Source organism: Oncorhynchus mykiss, chromosome 16 (assembly GCF_013265735.2).
Source record: "Oncorhynchus mykiss isolate Arlee chromosome 16, USDA_OmykA_1.1, whole genome shotgun sequence".
Classification (NCBI taxonomy): domain Eukaryota; kingdom Metazoa; phylum Chordata; class Actinopteri; order Salmoniformes; family Salmonidae; genus Oncorhynchus; species Oncorhynchus mykiss.
This window is the reverse complement of record NC_048580.1, coordinates 52371389-52390881: the sequence shown is the minus strand read 5'-3', so window position 1 is coordinate 52390881 and position 19493 is coordinate 52371389. Positions and strand designations below refer to the sequence as shown.

At 44.2% G+C, this 19493-nt stretch overlaps 1 protein-coding gene across 5 annotated transcripts in view; it reads left to right on the top strand.

The window, feature by feature from the left end:
- Nucleotides 1–11331, top strand: part of spen (spen family transcriptional repressor) — a 49319-nt gene extending 37988 nt beyond the window's left edge. For all 5 annotated transcript variants that reach the window (XM_021566386.2, XM_036947204.1, XM_021566387.2 and 2 more), the window contains 5 exons: nucleotides 103–7921; nucleotides 8093–8431; nucleotides 8591–8785; nucleotides 8984–9142; nucleotides 9321–11331. In XM_021566386.2, coding sequence (XP_021422061.2) covers nucleotides 103–7921; nucleotides 8093–8431; nucleotides 8591–8785; nucleotides 8984–9142; nucleotides 9321–9452 — 8644 coding nt within the window. In that variant the 3' untranslated portion in view covers nucleotides 9453–11331. The remainder of the gene's footprint in view (nucleotides 1–102; nucleotides 7922–8092; nucleotides 8432–8590; nucleotides 8786–8983; nucleotides 9143–9320) is intronic.
- Nucleotides 11332–19493: the final 8162 nt, after the last annotated feature.

The following is a 19493-nucleotide window of genomic DNA, read 5'->3' as shown; positions in this document are numbered from 1 at the left end:
TTTGTATCATTTTTACTAGATTAATTTTGTCACATATCCCCATTTGAAAAATTCCAATGACATTGAATAATTTGAATTTGGTTCCTCTTTTTTTTTTATCAGGGATGAGCGCAGGCCGCAATATGAGTTTACAGCTGAACGGCCATTCTTTGACAATAGTGTACGAACACCTGGAGGAACCTTCACAGAAGATCCCCGTCGCAAGTTACCTGACAGAGGCCGCGAGTTCTACACAGAATGGGACTCATACCAGGGGGATTTCTATGACCCGCGTTACTTTGATGATCCGCGTGAGTACAGAGATTACAGAGACCCCTATGAGCAGGACATCCGCAAATACAGTTACTTGCAGAGGGAACGTGAGCGTGAGCGCTTTGAAACAGACCGTGAACGTGACCATGGGCGGAGAACAATGGAACACAGCCAGAGCCCTTCTCACCCTCATCGCCCTGCCAGTCCTACAGCGTCCCACTCCCTCTCTGAGCGTCTACCAAATGACTCTGATCGCCGCATTTGCTGTAGATCCTCAGAGCGAAGTGCCAGCTGCAGTTCACTCTCACCTCCAAGATTTGACAAGGCACGACCCGATCGGTATAATAAGAGTGATAAGACAGAAAAGGATAGACCATTTGAAACTGAACATGGTACTGGGGGTGATAAGGAAAAGTGGTCTGGGCGCAAGGAGAAGGGTGAGAAACAGAAGCTGAGAAAGCTTAAATTGCAATCTCCCAGCGTTCCATCGCCTGAGACAGTGCCTAAACTGGAAAGAGAAGTTAGTCCAGATGCAGTCCTTCGAAGCAAAGTCAGCAAGTTTCCCCTTAAGGAAAAAGAAGGCTCAGGCAAAGGACGGCTAGACCTACCACCTTGTGTGGTGCAGCTAACACGTGTGAAGGAGAAGGAAGTGAACTTGCTTGGTCATGCTGTCCTAGAAAAACAAAGAGTTAGAGGTGGGAATGACAGTATCCGGCTTGCATCACCTTCAAGGGATCAGAAAAGTCCTCCCTTCCGCATAGATCAGCAAAAAGGAGATATAGTCAAGCATGGGAAGGTGCCAAAAGACAACCACCTTGAAGTTGTTGACAAGGATGGTAAAATGAAAGCCAAAAAACATATGAAAGCTGACCCTAGGTATGATGGTTCTAACTCTGTGGATGTTGACCGTCTAGCTGCACGAAAGAGGCGTTTTGAAGACTCCATGGGGAAGACCGATCAACTGAAGAGGGAGAGTCCGGAAGAGGGCAGTAGACTGGGACTTAGGAAGACACCTGACAGTGCTATGGCAAAGGAGAATGAGGGTGAAAAGAGCCTATTGCGCAAAGTGGTGCATAAGATGGAGCATTGCAAGGCTAAATCTGAGAGACTTGTTACTGTTTGCAGTCCTAAAGATGAAAAAGAGTCTGAAATAGTCTCCATGGGAATGGGGCTTGGACTCAGTTTGGAACTTCAGTCACGACTTGGAGAACCAACAGAAGAGGCAACAGATCCATTAGACCCAACCTGTCTGAAAATTCAGTTTTGGGGATCAAGTCTCACGAAAATCTCTGATGGGAGTCTTGACCAGGACGCATTCACGCAACTGCCGCAACAAGACAATGGCGAGCAGGGTGTAGGACTATACAAAAGTAGAGGGGAGACTGAAGAACGACTTGAGTCTGACCTTGACCACTCTCAGACCTGCAGAAAACAAATGGAACAGAGCCGACAAGAGCCTGACAAATCACATAAATCAGAAAGCCCACAAGACGGCGACACAGAGGACTTTGAACAGTGCAGTCTGGTGCATGAGGTAGGAAAAACACCTCAAGATGTTACAGACGATTATCCATCTAGCAAACGTAAGAAATCCGAGAGTTTTGACTTCGACTTGCTAAGTGGTAAGAGAGACCGCAACTACAGGTCTTCCTGTGAATTAAATGAAGACCTTGACCTGAGTGTCATATCTTTATCTGGCTCTGGTCCCTTTCCTTCAAATGAAGAAGAGTGTGCTTCCCGGTTAGCACAATCAGTTACCAATAAAAAGACTAAAGACTCTCCAAAAGAAGAGGACAAAGTCTACTCGCATGTAGATTCATTGAAATACAGCTTGGACATGACACCTAATCGTTTCCGTTCCCCTATCACAGAATTTCCTAAGCTTAAAACAGCATTGCTTGGGTGTAACGAGCAGTTACTTCAACGATGGGAGAGTAGAATCAAATCTGACTGCCTCCGAATGGACATGACCTTCCCCAGTAGCATTGTGAAACAAGAAAGCATTTGCAAACGTCTTGTGTGTGAACTAGAGCCTGGAGAAGTATCGTCAGATTCAGATGATGATGGTGGGAACAAAAACCACTCCCCTAAGCCCAACACCTCACTGTCCTCTATCCTTGGGGAACGTGAAGAAAGGTTGACAGGCCTCAAGCTCTCATGCTCCCTGGAGAAGAACAAGTTCTATTCTTTTGCATTAGACAAGACTATCACTCCAGACACACAAGCACTTCTTGAGCGAGCCAAGTCATTGTCCTCCGCAAGGGAGGATAATTGGTCTTTTCTTGACAGAGACTCTCGCTTTGCCAGTCTTCGCGGTGGCTCAGACAAAGAAAAGGTAGAGTCTGTACCACGACCTATCCCGTCTTGGTACATGAAAAAGAAGAAGATTCGTACTGACTCTGAAGGTAAACTGGATGACAATAAGAAAGACCCCAAAGCAGAGGATCTGGAACGGCAGGAGCTGTTTGCATCTCGTTTTCTTCATAGTTCAATCTTTGAGCAAGATTCACGGCGTCTACAACATCTTGAGCGCAAAGATCCTGAGTTGGGAGTTGGCAGACATCCTGCCAAACAAGATGCTGTCAAAGGACAACCTGGGCCATGGGGAGGGGACCTTCAAGAGCCCATAGTTCTTTTTCATAGCCGCTTTCTGGAGCTTCAACAACAGAAGGAGACATCATGGGGCCACTTTCCACAAGAAATTGAAAGTGTTGATGAGAGTGAACAAGACGCGTCTCCCAAGGTTTTAGAGTTCATGCAGAAGGCCGATATTAAATCAGTCAGCCCTGCTCTCATCTTGCCAATTTCACAGTTTCTTTCTTCACCGAGAGAGATTTCTCCACAGCAGGAGAAAGAGGTTGTTTTAACTACTTCATCCTCTGAACAGACTCTTTCACTGATTGAAGAGGAAAAAGTAGAACATAATCTTGAAGTGTTCCCACCCCAATCTCCTTTAGTAGAGATCCAACCCCCTGCCTCAATTTTAATCACACCCTTATCACCTTTCCTTTCAGATGCTGAGGTTAAAGTTGAACCTAAAGAGGTATTATGTGAACCCAGAGTTACAACTGAAGGCAATCTTACAGTGGATCATACATCTTTCCTTGATAATAAGCCTCCCACTCCTGGTGCCTCATTAAGTAGTTTTGAGGCAAATGCTGCTGAATTCACCTGTTCTGCTTCCCCCAAGGTTGACGAGAATATAGAAATGGTAAAGATAGAGACCCAACCAGAGAAACCATATTCTAAGGACTTTGACAAACCTCAGAAATCTGACGATTCCCAAGAGGTTCACATACCAGTCTCAGAGGCTGGAATCAAACCAGCAAAGCCAATTCACAAACAACCCAAGAGTAAAAGAGCTAAGCCAAATGTATCAGTAACACAAATCCTGGAGCCCCCCAAAACTGCTGTCTCTGAGAAACCAGTAACTCGAAAGAGTGAGCGAATTGACAGAGAGAAGCTGAAAAGGTCTTCATCTCCACGAGGAGAAGTATTAAAGGCATCATCAGAACCTAAAACCATAGCCAAGTCACCAGTTAATGTCCCTGACTCTGAGAATGAATCAATCCTAATCCACGGAAGAAGCAGACGACGAAATGTACGGTCAGTTTATGCCACACAGTCTGAAGGGGATGCCCAGCCACCATGTAAAGAGGTGGTGGAGTCCTCCTGCTCCACCCGTAAGTGTGGTGTCGACAAGGATATAGTGCTGCAGCAGGATGCATTGAACACATCTACCTACACAAGGCGAGGTCGCCCACCCAAGTCACGCAGGCGAGGGGAAGATGTGTCACCAGTGAAAGGGGACTCGCAGAAATCATCAGAGGAAGACAGTGACATGAAAGAGCCTGCGAACACTGGACAGGGTTCCAGAATGTCTGAGGGGTGGTGTTCACCCCGTATGCAGAAAGTGCAGACAGCTCAAGTGTCTTCACTTACTGGGGCTTCAATTGGTAGGAAAGCAAGTAGAGTAGACAAACAATCCAAGAGGGAAACATCATCAGGAGAGAAGTCAGTTGATAGTACAACTACTGAAGAGCCTGAGCCCAAAATAAAAGATGAGTCCGAAGAAGCAGGGAAATTATTAGAGGAAGCAATGCAATGCTTGCCAACACAGAAAGACGAAGGAGACAAAGTGCTAACTGATCAAATTGAGAAAAAGTATTCTGAAGGGGACATTGAGAGGATAGAATCTACCCATGTGGAGAAAAGACAATCTGAAAAGAGTGGGAAAGTAAATGCACCAAGGTTTACACGAAATGCCAAATTGGTGACAGAGGATAAATCGCATGGCTTGAGAAACCTTGAGATTCGTGTAAGCGTAGATGATGTGAAAGGGTTGCTTTGCTCTGAGGAGGATGAGGCTGTATCTTTTGAGACCACTGCTAAAAATGTCAAACCAGGAGTACCAGATAAAGAAGAAGCAAGGACTCAGTGTTATCTGAAAGCTGCTGCAGAGTTCAGCCCAGAGGAAAAGGAAGATGTTCTGTTAGACCCTGAACAAACGGTAGACCCAGCAGCCGCTATTTTGGCACGTCAGATGGAACTGGAACGGGCAGTGGAGAATATTGCCAAACTTACAGTTGTGCAACCTCTTCAACCCTATAAGGAACCACCTGCAGAGCCACCTACCCTGCTGCCCCCTGTCACTGTAGAACCAGAGAATGAAATGGAGGGGGAGAAGTCAGCTATTCCTGCCAGTGAAACCGAACTAGCTGCTGCTATTGATTCCATTACTGCTGAAGACATATCTACTGATACAGATGGTTTCACAGCTCCTTCCACTTATACTGCAATTGTTCCTACCCCAGAGCCTCTGGTCCTACCCTCTGCCAATGATGTCTTGGAACCAGAAACACACATGGCTATCAGCAACATTATTGACCCAGACCCAGAGATGGGAGTTTTGATTCCCAGTGCCAAACCCCTGATGACCGATGCTAAAGCCTCTGAATCAACAGTCTCTGGGGCCTCTGCCGAAGATGAGTCTCTTCCATCAGAAACACATGCAAAAAAAGGGAAAGCAGTCAGACCTAAGACTCCAAAGAGGTCCAGAGGACGAAAGGCTGTCAACCGGAAGGGAGAGACTGCTGAAGAGGTATCAGAAGCTGAGACCTCCCCCTTCAAGCTACCAGAGTCCATTCCTGAAGAAATTGAAGTCATCAACTCTAAGGCAGCTACTGCTACAGCCACTGTTGTCACCTCAGCTGCTACCTGCAAATGTGATATCACATGCACCATGACTGTGAACACTCCCAAGGAGGCAGAACAACCTGCTGTGGAACAACCCGTACCTGAAGAATCAGCCTTTCACTCTGGCACCAAGAGACTTCCTCATTTCAAAAAGTTTCAAATATCCGCAGTAGCCCCTGCTCTCTCTCCATCCCCTGCTCTCACACCTTCTCCAACCCAATTGAATGTCCCTCCACCCTGTCAAGGCAAGATGCCTGTTTCACCAGACTGGCTTCACAGATCTGAAGAAAGTATAATACATGCTACTCCTGCAACTCTAGTTTCTGTATTGACTCCCTCTGCACCAGCAGTAACAGCGCTTGGAAGCCAGTCGGCAAATCCACTTATGCCTCCTGATACTAAGGCATCGGATATTGACCCTAGCTCCAGCACTCTCAGAAAGATCCTCATGGATCCCAAATATGTGTCAGCATCAAACAGCAATGCCATTCCTACTACAGTGCTAACCACAACGCTGGCAGATCCTCGCATGTCAGAGAATGAAAACTCATCTGACACAATGGCTGCTAGGCACATGCATCCTGAAGACAGACCCTTGCCTTTCACTCTTCAAAAACCATCCCCGCTCACCGAGACCCAGCAGAACTTTGGAGAGAAGATGGTGCATTCAGTCATTTCTTCCCCTACTACCTCTGTCATCAGCCGGATTCCAATGCCCTTTGACACTGAGGAAGCACCTCGAATCTCCCTAAGTAACCGTAATGCTGGCCTATCTCTAACCAAACAGAAATCCAGATCAAGTATGAACGAAAACAACTGTTACCATGGAGTGGATGTGGTAGAGGATGTAAACTGCAGAGGACGGTCTGTAGTTGAGAGCACACCCTACAACACAGGCTCCAGTCGTGGCCTCAGGGTAAATACATCAGAGGGTGTGGTAGTACTAAGTTACTCAGGGCAAAAAACAGAGGGACCTCAACGGATCAGCGCCAAAATTAGCCAGATCCCACCGGCCAGTGCAGTCGACATAGAGTTTCAGCAGTCTGTGTCTAAATCTCAGATTAAGCAAGAACCATTTGCCCCATCCCAGCTTTGCACCCCCAAGGGACCCCTGACACCCACAGGGTACGGACAACCAGGGGTACTCTTAACTTGCCATACATACAATTCTCAGCCTGTCATCTCCACCATTAAGCAGGAGAGTCCTGGTTCTGAAAAGTCAGAGTCGTCATATCACACTGGACCCCAGGGTAGCGCAGTAAAGATGTTTCAACAACCAGTCACTAGTCCTCAAATATTGATGTACAATCGGGCTGTGATGCAGCAGCATGTAAAGAAAGAGCCTGGAGCAGAATCCAAACCAATGATGGTGGATATGGCAAAGTCACACCAGACATCCAACCTCAGCCCAATCATGAATCCACATTACCCATCTTTGACTGGAAACCGCATGAGTCCTAGTCCCAGTACCCCTTCTGATCGGTCAGTCCCACACCTCAAGCAAGAGCCTCATTCCCCTCGAGCAACGGGCCACTCACCTTTACCCTTTGCGAAAGTTTGCTCTCCCAGAAACTCAATGTCCCCCCATGCCAGCTCTATGGTTTTGCATCCTGGCATGCCTGAGATGTCTCCATATGTTGCCAGTATGCACCATCCCCACCCAGAGCAGTCTGTTATAATGACCCCGGTGTCACACAGCGTCACCCAGTCAGTGTCTATATGTCACCTCTTGCACAGCGATGTCAGGATGAATACCCCACAGCTCTCTGGAATGAGTCATGGAAGACGGGCAAATTCCCTGCCATCTCCCCGCACTGGACCTCCTCAGCACGCCAACACCATCAGAGAAATGGTGCTGCAGTCACATGCAGGCCCCACTCGGGGAGCCTCAGACAGCTGTGCCGAAGAGAACATGAAGCACTACCACCAGGGGCTGTGCAGACCCTCTGCACCCCAGCTCCAGTCAGATGCGATGATGATGCAGGCAGAGCAGCACAGAGGGCTGCATCATGCAGGCCTACGTCTGGACCAGTACAGCATGGCCTCCCGAGACATCAGAGACATGCGCGACATACGGGACATGCGCATCCTGATGCACCATCAGCTAGGAGAGCACACCATTGCAGAGGGACGTCGGTCACAAACTCCTGAGGCAGGAGCAACCGCAATCACCAACCTCTCTGCTGCCTCTAAGAGTCCAAAAGGAATGACGCAGATGCGGAAGGAGATTCCTAAAACATTGGAGGCAAAGATGTCTCACCCACCTCATACTGAGAGCAGCAGGATCATGGGGGTCCATCCATCTGTCCCTGTTATGGTGTCTCCTCATCATCCTCAAGGTGTTCAGATGATTCATCCAGGTGGCACTGGCTCCTTCCCAGTGTACCGGGATATGCAGGGCTTCCACTCCCAGTTTTCCAGTCACTCTTCGATGGGATTGAACTTGGCTCCCCGCGGCATCACACCTTCCCAGGTCAGAGAACTATGCATTCATGTTTACATTTAGTTCATTCGTTTATCAGATGTTTAGTGTTTTTGCCAGTGTTTTCAGTTGGGATTGACTTTGACAATTATTTTAGCGTTTCTCTCCTACAGTACATTTACTTCTATGTAGATAGCACTGAAGTCTTATTTACTTCTTCAGGATGGTGATCTCAGCCACAGGGGCAAGCCATCTCAGTCACTCTCTGCTGGGTCACTTGGTGGAGGAAGTGAAACCAAATTGGACAACTCCCACCTCCGTCACACAGCCTCCATGGACTTATCCCACATGCCCCGGATGCAGAGGGACACCATTTCGCCCTCTTATACTTCTCCCATGGCTCTCTCCCACAAGCAAGAGCTAGCTCTGCAGAAGGGCCCACCACCAGTCTTCATGCCGAGCCCTCCAGTAGCACCCCTCGCAAGTTCCTCACAGTGGCACCCTGAGAGTAAACTGGGGCACTCAGGATACCGGTCCGTCGATATGGTGCAGCTTTTAATGGTAAGGAGGCTGATCATGGGAATTAAAACAATCCTGAAGACTTTCAGTCATCATTAGTAAGGATAGATTAGAATTAGAAATCAGTTTAGATAATATTGCTTATACTTAAAATGTCACATATTTCTCTGATCTGTCTTTGCTCCACTTTTGTTTGTGCAGAAATACCCCATAGTATGGCAAGGCCTGCTGGCACTGAAGAATGACTCGGCTGCTGTGCAGCTCCACTTTGTCTCTGGCAACAACGTTCTGGCCCACCGTTCACTGCCGCCATTGGAGGGAGGGGCCCCGCTCCGCATCGCACAGAGGATGAGGTTGGAAGCGTCCCAGCTTGAGGGCGTGGCTCGCAGGATGATGGTGAGTTGCTAGTTGTCTCTCATTGAAATTATGCGTTTTAGCACGGTTCTTGTAGAATGTTTTCAAACTAAGACACTCTTTGGTAATGTTTTCTTTGTAGGCAACTAGTTATCATTACAACTGTGAATGTAAACATGCTTAATATTTCAGTAACATTTCAGGTGAAAGCACAACCGATTTGATGATTATTGTTTATAGGTGGAGAGTGACTACTGCCTCCTGCTAGCTCTGCCATGTGGACGGGATCAGGAGGACGTTCTCAGTCAGACCCTTCTCCTGAAAGGAGGCTTCATCACCTACCTACAGCAAAAACAGGCAGCTGGGATCATCAATGTCCCCAACCCCGGCTCCAATCAGGTATGTGGTGCGTTCTGACTGTTAAGCCATATCAGCATCCATTTCAAATGGACCTGTAATGATGGCCCTTCTGTATTCAAGTAAATATTAGGTGGAGATGGGAGTATGGTACTGAACTGATTTCAAACAATGAGGTTGGAAACCCATCTGACACGTGTCTGGTCTCTTCCTTCCCCAGCCGGCATACGTGGTGCAGATCTTTCCGCCATGTGATTTCTCTGAGAGCCACCTGTCGCGGCTCGCCCCCGACCTTCTCAACAGTATCTCCAGCATCTCCCCTCACATCATGATTGTCATTGCCTCCGTGTAATACCTCCAATAGAAAAACTCCATTCTCTAGAACCCAACAGAATCAAGCCAACACCAGCCTTTTTGGACTTTCATCCAGGTTAGAAAACTGGAAATGCCTCAGTTTGGATGGGTTTGACCTCTTTTTTTGTTGTTTTTAAAACATGCACTCACTCTTACTTCTCTTCACCAAGTCCTTAAGTCATCCTTCCACCTCTGATTCCACAACTCCCTGCCTTTACGGAGAGCATACGGAAGGGTGGATTGGGGGTTTTCATGATCAATTCTATGATCATACATTTCACTTTTGCAATCGTTGGAAGTAAACCGGATTGCGTCTTGATTTTGAAAGCATTCGAGGAGACGAAGGAACGAAAAGAGAAAGACTGCTAAGGGATGTTTTTACTCTCATTGAAATAATGATTGTCATTTTATTTACATCTTTTGGGAATTTTCTTAGAAAACAGATCAAATCAGTCATTGCATTATGTTGAGAAAAAAAACATGATCTTTGTACCGATTAGAGAATAAAATGCTACCAATTAAAATAGACATGCACCAGTGACCAGCTTTACTTGTGCAAGAGAAAAATAGAAAAAGGAATAATGTCTGCTTCATCAATTTTTTGTACTGCTTTTACTCTTCTACCATCGGCCAACTTGATTTCCTTCTACTTCATTTCCAGAGTCAACTCTATCCTCAGAGGTTACTATTTGAGTTGTACAGTTTGCACTTAATGCCTCAACAGGCGACCTATATATATATATATATATATATATATATATATATAATTTGTTTATTTTTGTTTGTCTTATATACAAGTCAAGGTGTCATAGACAATTGCAAAACTGTAAATATTATAAATATTTAAAGACTAAAAATATGTAAGGAGGCCAAGTGGATTATATGACAACTCATCACTATCAACCTTTTGGGGGTGGCAACTGGCAAGGACCCCTACAAAACTCCTAGGAGTGACATTTACAAGCTTTTGTTATTAGAATTGATTCTGTGCCAAAATCTCTTTTTCAATGAACCCCCAGAACCTATTTTCATACTTGACTTTGTAGTTGTCACTCAGATCTACTGTACCAGCCTCTGTTTGTACTTTGTTTTTTTTAATATATTTTCTTCATCAGCCCAACCTGTTACAGCATACAGACTACTACTCCATTGTGAAATCCTGTCCTCATTTCCATGGAGTGCCATAAACTGTTCTATTTGATGATGGTGAACATAGTCCTTCTGTCTCTCTCCTTGTGTCCTCCACTGCCCTCTACCATTCCTCTGAAAATACTCCTGGATACCAATATGTGCTCCCAAAGTCAAAAAGCAAATTACTCAATGACAGCTGTAGCATGCATAACTTGAATAAGTAAAGGGTAAATAGAATCCGTAAGGCAACGAATGTGACTAAAACTTTAAACAATGCTGGGAATGGATGTGTAAACGGTCTCTCTTTCCTTTCCCTGAACTAGTGTCTCCCTGAGCCAATTTTGTAAATACTCATGTTCTCAATATGTGCTCTTGTGTACTTTCCCTTATTACTGTCTCCGTTCAGGGTCCTCATGTTTTGTGTGACAAAACAAAGCAGTCCGAAAGACGAAGCTAGTTGTGAACCGATACAGGAAGTAAACCCTGATTCTCAGTTTTTGTGGTGTAAATATTTCTATGACTGCAGGCTGAATACTTTCATGGTGATGTTGAAAGCACTTATAATTTTTGTATACAAATTACAAGAAAATACCCCAAAAACAAAATTATTTATCTTAAACTGTCTTTTGATCAATCTTATTTCATAATTTTCAGTGTATTTTGCTGTTCCTCCATGAGGACATTTTTAAACTGTAAAATAAATGGTTGTTTAACATCTACAGATCATTAAATGGTCAGTCACTCTTGATTTGTGTTTGCTTGCTTTTGCCTGTTGTCTTGGTATGCCTTGTTCCACTGCAGATACATTACTGTATGATATATTACCAACAGTATCTAGTTGTTACTCCGATTATGCAGAACATTGTTTTCAGGTTACTACTTGTTGTGAAAATATGCAGCGTCTTCAAGTTACTACTTGTTGTGAAATATGTTGCAGTTCACCTTAAAAGTCACAAGATGTCAGCATAGGATAATACCCACTGGGCACAGACATCAGTTCAATGTTTAGTTTTGATTTCCATTTTGCTGAGTTATCAACTAATGTGAATTAAACATGTAATCACCCTGTCATTGGATTTAGGTTTAACATTGGGTGAAAAGACAACTCCTTTACGTTGATGACTTTTGCAAATCCAATCAGTTTTCCAAATTAATTTAATGTCATTACACTGTTTTGTTTAAATTTCTGTTTGTACTTCTATAGTGCCTGTAGCCTAAAGCTTACAAATCAAATCAAATGTATTTGTCACATACACATGGTTAGCAGATGTTAATGCGAGTGTAGCGAAATGCTTGTGCTTCTAATTCCGACAATGCAGTAATAACCAACGAGTAATCTAACCTAACAATTCCAAAACTACTACCTTCTACACACAAGTGTAAAGGGATAAAGAATATGTACATAACAATATATGAATGAGTGATGGTACAGAACGACATAGGCAAGATGCAGTAGATGGTATCGAGTACAGTATATACATATGAGATGAGTAATGTAGGGTATGTAAACAAAGTGGCATAGTTTAAAGTGGCTAGTGATACATGTATTACATAAAGATGCAGTAGATGATATAGGGTACAGTATATACATATACATATGAGATGAGTAATGTAGGATATGTAAACATATTAAGTAGCATTGTTTAGAGTGGCTAGTGATATATTTTACATCAATTTCCATCAATTCCCATTATTAAAGTGGCTGGAGTTGAGTCAGTGTGTTGGCAGCAGCCTCTCAATGTTAGTGGTGGCTGTTTAACAGTCTGATGGCTACCATGCTCATTTTATGTTTATTTTTGAGTTAGAGTCCTCTAACTGCACTATTAGTTGACAATCCTAGTTTATGTAGACATGGCTATCATAAATGAGTTTTGGAAAAAATACCACTAATTCGTAAACATAGCAACTGCAATGAAAAATCCACAGTACAGCTGTGTGTACATGCATAGGAGAGAGCGAAGAGAAGTTGATTTCTCCAGACATTTATCTGATAGTATGTGCCCATATTTTGCATTTATGTGAAGCAGTCTGAAGATAAGTGACTATGGAGAAGTATGTCTAAAACTGGGATCGGCACAAGGGAAGGGCAATTAAAGTTGCACTTTTGTACTTATCCTCCCCGAGGCTATAGGGCTCTATAGCTTAAAAATGTTAAGACTAATGCCTGAACATTAGGGTGTCCTGCTGCTCCTGTTACATTCAAAAGCACACCGAAGAATCCTCAGAGGGATGCCGATTGGGAGTTATTGGTGAGGAATGTTTGGCGGACAGGCCTGTGTGGACTCTCATCACATTTGGAGGTACTGAAAAGGCTAAAATGAATGTCCTCAAACGGGGACTGCCTGCAGCGAAGAGACCCCAAGTACCCCAACTGTACATTATGGTTTTATAACCCTCAATTTCAGCCATCAAAGGATGTTCTAGAGTTCCAAAATGGTGGCTTCTTCCTGAAATGTCAACTGTGGTTTTCGCTTATTTAAACACTCGTCCCACATGCTTAATGCAATAATATAGAATTTTTCATAACAGTATTTTATATCAGAGAGAAAACAGCTACAAAGAGAAGTTGTGAAAATAAAGGTTTTAAAACTGAGAGGCCACTGGATATCTGAGGGAGGGAAAGAGGATCATGCTGGAACTCATCAAAGACACATCACGCCTCTCCTCTCCTTCTCTTTTCATTACAGGAGGAAGAAGGGAGTGTGACCATGGAAAAGAGGGCAAGCGATTTATAGTGCCTCGACAGGCTAAGACAAGGAATGTTAATTGAGACCCAGCATGAGAAGAAGCAGAGATGGTGGAACACAGTGTGAAGAGAGAACACAGAGAGCAAAGGGGAAACTCAAGATGCTGTTCCTCTCCTCACTTTGTCCCCCCCTCCTACCCTGCCCTCTGAAATTACAGACCTAGCCTATGACAAAGGAGATGGGGAAGCAGCAGCAGGAAGAGTACGAAGGAAAAAAGTTATGCATCCTTCATGCTTGCTCAACCACCTCCATCTTTCTGTAATTTTAGTCTGTCTTTTGAAGTCTTAGCCCACAACATTACATTCCAAAGGCCACATTGAGCTATTAAAAGAAGATGCAAAGAACTTTGAAAATACTGATTTTGGCTTTTTCTGACAATGATAAGTGCTTGTTTTCATGTTTTGGGTTTTAGGCTTTTTGCTGACATTCCATGCAGACGTTGCTCTGAATGTATTATCCACAGACACATTTCAACACATGATAAACACAACTAGATGGGAAGCATTACAATTATGTAATGCATTTTTTAAATTCTTTCTTCTGGGTCTTAGAGATACCCTAAAGTTACATAATGTAGGGGTAAACACACTTCATCTATGTCAATGTGGAGCATCAACCTGGGTGGATCCTCAAAAGGTTCTACAGCTGCACCATCGAGAACATCCTGACGGGTTGCAACACTGCCTGTTATGACAACTACTCGGCCTCCGATCGTAAGGCACTACAGAGCGTACGGCCCAGTACATCAGTGGGGCCAAGCTTTCTGCCATCCAGGACCTCTATACCAGGCGGTGTCAGAGGAAGACCCTAACATTTGTCAAGACTTCAGCCACCCCAGTCATAGACTGTTCTCTCTGCTACCGCACGGCAAGCGGTACCGGAGCACCAAGTCTAAGTCCAAGAGGCTTCTAAACAGCTTCTACCCCCAAGCCATAAGACTCCTGAACATCTAATCAAATGGCTACCCAGACTATTTGCATTGCCCCCCCCCCCCCCCTCCTTTTTACGCTGCGGCTACTCTCTGTTATTATCTATGCATAGTCACTTTAATAACTCTACCTACATGCACACATCACCTCAATTACCTCGACTAACCGGTACCTCCGCACTTCAACTCTGCACCAGTACCCCCTGTATATTGCCTCACTATTGTTATTTTACTGCTGCTCTTTAAAGAAAATTGAGGTATTTCTCTTAAAACTTCATTGTTGGTTAAGTGCTTGTAAGTAAGCATTTCACTGTAAGGTCTACCTACACCTGTTGTCTGTGACAAATTACATTTGATTTGGATCTGGATGCAACAGCAAAATCATAAAGACCTCTTGAAGACTCTTACATGTTCTGTTTATAATGTTGCAGATTTTGTCACATTGGCATTGGAATTGTCTGAACAATAACCTTCGCTGAACCATTCGGAAGAGGTCTAGAGTGGGGGCAGCAGTTGTGCCCTGGAGAGCATTGTGACTCCAAATGATGAATGAGAGGATGTTCACTATTCAGTAAGCTCTTCATTTGGGAGATTAGACCAAAGAGGCCTGTGTTTTACATATCTGGTTGGTGGATACTCTGGGTTGGGAGATTTTAGCGGCATGTCTCGCCTCTCCCTTAACTGTGTGTGGGAGGACTTGATAATAGGGTGGTGTGGAGAGTTCCAGGTCCTTGTCAAAAACAGACTCATTTGGTGGAGCAGTTATATGGAATTGTTTTAAGGTCTTACCAATGATCATTTTGCTGTTTGATTTAGAATTTTAAAACCCCTTGAAGTATCGAAAACAAATGTGAAAAAATTATTTGTTGAAATGCATTGAATAACAGATTCACTACACGGAACAACAGATAGTCCCCCAAAAATCAAATTGAAGTTTTTTTCTGAAGTGTCTGTCCTATATTTGAGAGATATAATAAAGATCAGATTTTTATTTTTGTAATCTTTATTTAACTAGGCAAGTCAGTTAAGAACAAATTCTTATTTACAATGACGGCCTACAAAAGCCAAACCCAGACGACGCTTGGCAAATTGTGCGCTGCCCTATGGGACTCCCAATCACAGCCAGTTGTGATACAGCCTGGATTCAAACAATAGTGTCTGTAGTGACTTCTCTAGCACTGAGATGCAGTGCCTTAGACCACTGCGCCACTCGGGAGCCCAAACATTAATTTTTTTGGACATGTATTTAACCAATTTAATCCATTTTAGAATTAAGACTAACGTAACAAAATGTGTAAAAAGTCAAGGGGTCTAAATACTTTCCGAATGCACTATACTTACATACATTTTTTCAACTGGTACCGGGGGACCTTCAGATGAGTCTTGTGAGGCCTGTGGGCGTCCTAGAGCAAAACAACCCACGTGTACGTGTTTGTGATAGTCTCACCTTTACACAGAGGGGTAATATTAGGCGAAACCGTATTGACTCTACAGACGATTTTGTGAGCAGACCGATTTTCAGGATGTCTCATGGTCTGACAAACACTGCACTAGCTCTGTCACCTTTCAGATGCATCCAATGCAAAAAAACAGATACCGCATGTCTATCTTAAATGTAGGAATTTTTATGGGGATTATTTTATTATGCTCTTTAGATGTCCCCGGAGTCATGAACATCGACCTTAGGGGGCTAATCCAAAAGCCTAGAAAAGAACACAGACAATGTGGAAAGAGACAGATGAGAGGCTGCTTGTGGTAGCAGAAAAATAACAGAAGCAGGAAGTACAAGGGAGCAAAGGTCATGTGTATACATATTTATTCAGTAACACACAAAATGTACAAAATCACACAGCCCAATAGGCCTACTGCTAATACTGCATTTGGTCTCTGACTCAGTCTTTCTAAATCCTGATTTTGGCCGATTTTTCTCAGTAGAACATGGCTATACCTCCATACACTCTTCTATGTACAGTCTAGTACCTCCCAGTCCTCTTTTGTCCCTATTACCTGGTTATAAGAGAAAGGTGTCAGCCCACCCAAGGTGCATACTACATGTATGACCCATCCCACACACTTCACAATAAGTGAGCTCACGTCCGGAGGCCTTGTTGTCAGAAAGGTCAATGTTGTCATGCTAACACGATAGAACCAGTGAAAGACTGAGGATCCACCTTTTCCAGCCTCCAGTATTTATTTTTCTTTGTATTTTATTTCACCTTTATTTAACCAGGTAGGATAGTTGAGAACAATTTCTAATTTACAACTGCGACCTGGCAAAGATAAAGCAAAGCAGTGCAACACAAACAACACAGAGTTACACATGGAATAACAAACATACAGTCAATAATTTTTATTTATTTATTTATTTATTTTACCTTTATTTAACCAGGTAGGCAAGTTGAGAACAAGTTCTCATTTACAATTGCGACCTGGCCAATACAATAGAAAAAGTATATATACAGTGTGTGCAAATGAGGTAGGATAATGAAGGTAAGGCAATAAATAGGTCATAATGGCGAAATAATTACAATATAGCAATTAAACACTGGAGTGATAGATGTGCAGAAGTTGAGTTTACAAGTAGAGATATTGGGGTGCAAAGGAGCAAAAATAAATAAAATAGATAACAGTATGGGGATGAGGTAGTTGGGATGGGCTATTTACAGATAGGCTATGTACAGGTGCAGTGATCTGTGAGTTGCTCTGACAGCTGGTGCTTAAAGCTAGTGAGGGAGTCTCCAGCTTCAGTGATTTTTGCAGTCATTGGCAGCAGAGAACTGGAAGGAAAGACGGCCGAAGGAGGAATTGGCTTTGGGGGTACCTAGTGAGATATACCTGCTGGAGTGCGTGCTACGGGTGGGTGCTGCTATGGTGACCAGTGAGCTGAGATAAGGCGGGGCTTTACCAAGCAAAGACTTATAGATGACCTGGAGCCAGTGGGTTTGGTGACGAGTATGAAGCTAGGGCCAGCCAACGAGAGCATACATGTCGCAGTGGTGGGTAGTATATGGGGCTTTGGTGACAAAATGGATGGCAGTGATAGACTGTGATAGACTGCATCCAATTTGCTGAGTAGAGTGTTGGAGACTATTTTGTTAATGACATCGCCGAAGTCGAGGATCGGTAGGATAGTCAGTTTTACGAGGGTACGTTTGGCAGCATGAGTGAAGGATGTTTTGTTACGAAATAGGAAGCTGATTCTAGATTTAATGTTGGATTGGAGATGCTTAATGTGAGTCTGGAAGGAGAGTTTACAGTCTAACCAGACACCTAGGTATTTGTAATTGTCCACATATTCTAAGTCAGAACCGTCCAGAGTAGTGATGCTGGACAGGTGGGCAGGTGTGGGCAGCAATTGGTTGAAGAGCATGCAATTAGTTTGACTTGCATTTAAGAGCAGTTGGAGGCCACGGAAGGAGAGTTGTATGGCATTGAAGCTCATCTGGAGGTTAGTTAACACAGTGTCCAAAGAAGGGCCAGAAGTATACAGAATGGTGTTGTCTGCGTAGAGGTGGGTCAGAGAATCACCAGCAGCAAGAGCGACATCAATGATGTATACAGAGAAAAGAGTCGGCCCGAGAATTGAACCCTGTGGGACCCCTATAGAGACTTCCAGAAGTCCGGACAACAGGCCCCCCGATTTGACACACTGAACTCTATCTGAGAAGTAGTTGGTGAACCAGGCGAGGCAATCATTTGAGAAACCAAGGCTGTTGAGTCTGCCGATAAGAATGCGGTGATTGACAGAGTCGAAAGCCTTGGCCAGGTCGATGAAGACAGCTGCACAGTACAGTCTTTTATCGATGGCGGTTATGATATCATTTAGGACCTTGAGCGTGGCTGACGTGCACCCATGAACAGCTCGGAAACCGGATTGCACAGCGAAGAAGGTACTGTGGGATTTGAAATGGTCGGTGATCTGTTTGTTAACTTGGCTTTCGAAGACCTTAGAAAGGCAGGGTAGGATAGATATAGATCTGTAGCAGTTGGGTCTAGAGTGTCTCCTCCTTTGAAGAGGGGAATGACCGCGGCAGCTTTCCAATCTTTGGGGATCTCAGACGATACAAAAGAGAGGTTGAACAGGCTAGTAATAGGGTTTGCAACAATTTCGGCGGATCATTTTAGAAAGAGAGGGTCCAGATTGTCTAGCCTGGCTGATTTGAAGGGGTCCAGATTTTGCTATAGGGGTCCAGATTATGCTGCAGTAGTTTATGTGTCGGGGGGCTAGCGTCAGTCTGTTATATCTGGAGTATTTCTATCCTGTCTTATCCGGTGTCCTGTGTGAATTTAAACATGTTCCTTCTAATTCTCTTTCTCTCTCTTTCTCTCTTTCTCTCTCTTTTCTCTCAGAGGACCTGAGGCCTAGGACCATGCCTCAGGACTACCTGGCCTGATGACTCCTTGCTGTCCCCAGTCCAAAGTCCACCTGATCATGCTGCTGCTCTAGTTCTGCCTGCGGCTATGGAATCCTGACCTGTTCACTGGACGTGCTACCTTGAACTGGACCTGCTGTTTTGGACTCTCTCTCTACCACACCTGCTGTCTCTAACTCTGAATGATTGGCTATGAAAAGCCAACTGACATTTACTCCTGAGGTGCTGACCTGTTGCACCCTCTACAACCACTGTGATTATTATTATCTGACCCTGCTGGTCATCTATGAACGTTTGAACATCTTGGTCATGTTCTGTTATAATCTCCACCCGGCACAGCCAGAAGAGGACTGGCCACCCCTCATAGCCTGGTTCCTCTCTAGGTTTCTTCCTAGGTTCCGGCCTTTCTAGGGAATTTTTCCTAGCCACAGTGCTTCTACATCTGCATTGCTTGCTGTTTGGGGTTTTAGGCTGGGTTTCTATACAGCACTTTGTGACTTCGGTTGATGTAAAAAGGGCTTTATAAATAAATTTGATTGATTGATTGATTGAATATCGAATACAATGCCACAGGAGGAATCATGAAATGGATCAAATAGCTCTAAGGGGTCATAGTACATGTTGTAGAGTAGACTCCTAGGTGGGGACAGGGAGGGAGAGCTCCAGGTATGGATCTTAACCAGATGACTCAGAGTCACCATGAATACATTAAATGTGTCACCATCTGGCTACATCAGCTCCTCTCATCCCAGGCTAAAATTGGATTTTGGGCCATATGTATCAAGGCATCTCAGAATAGAATAGATACTTCACACTGGTTGAATCAACATTATTTCAACGTAATTTGTCAATGTATTATG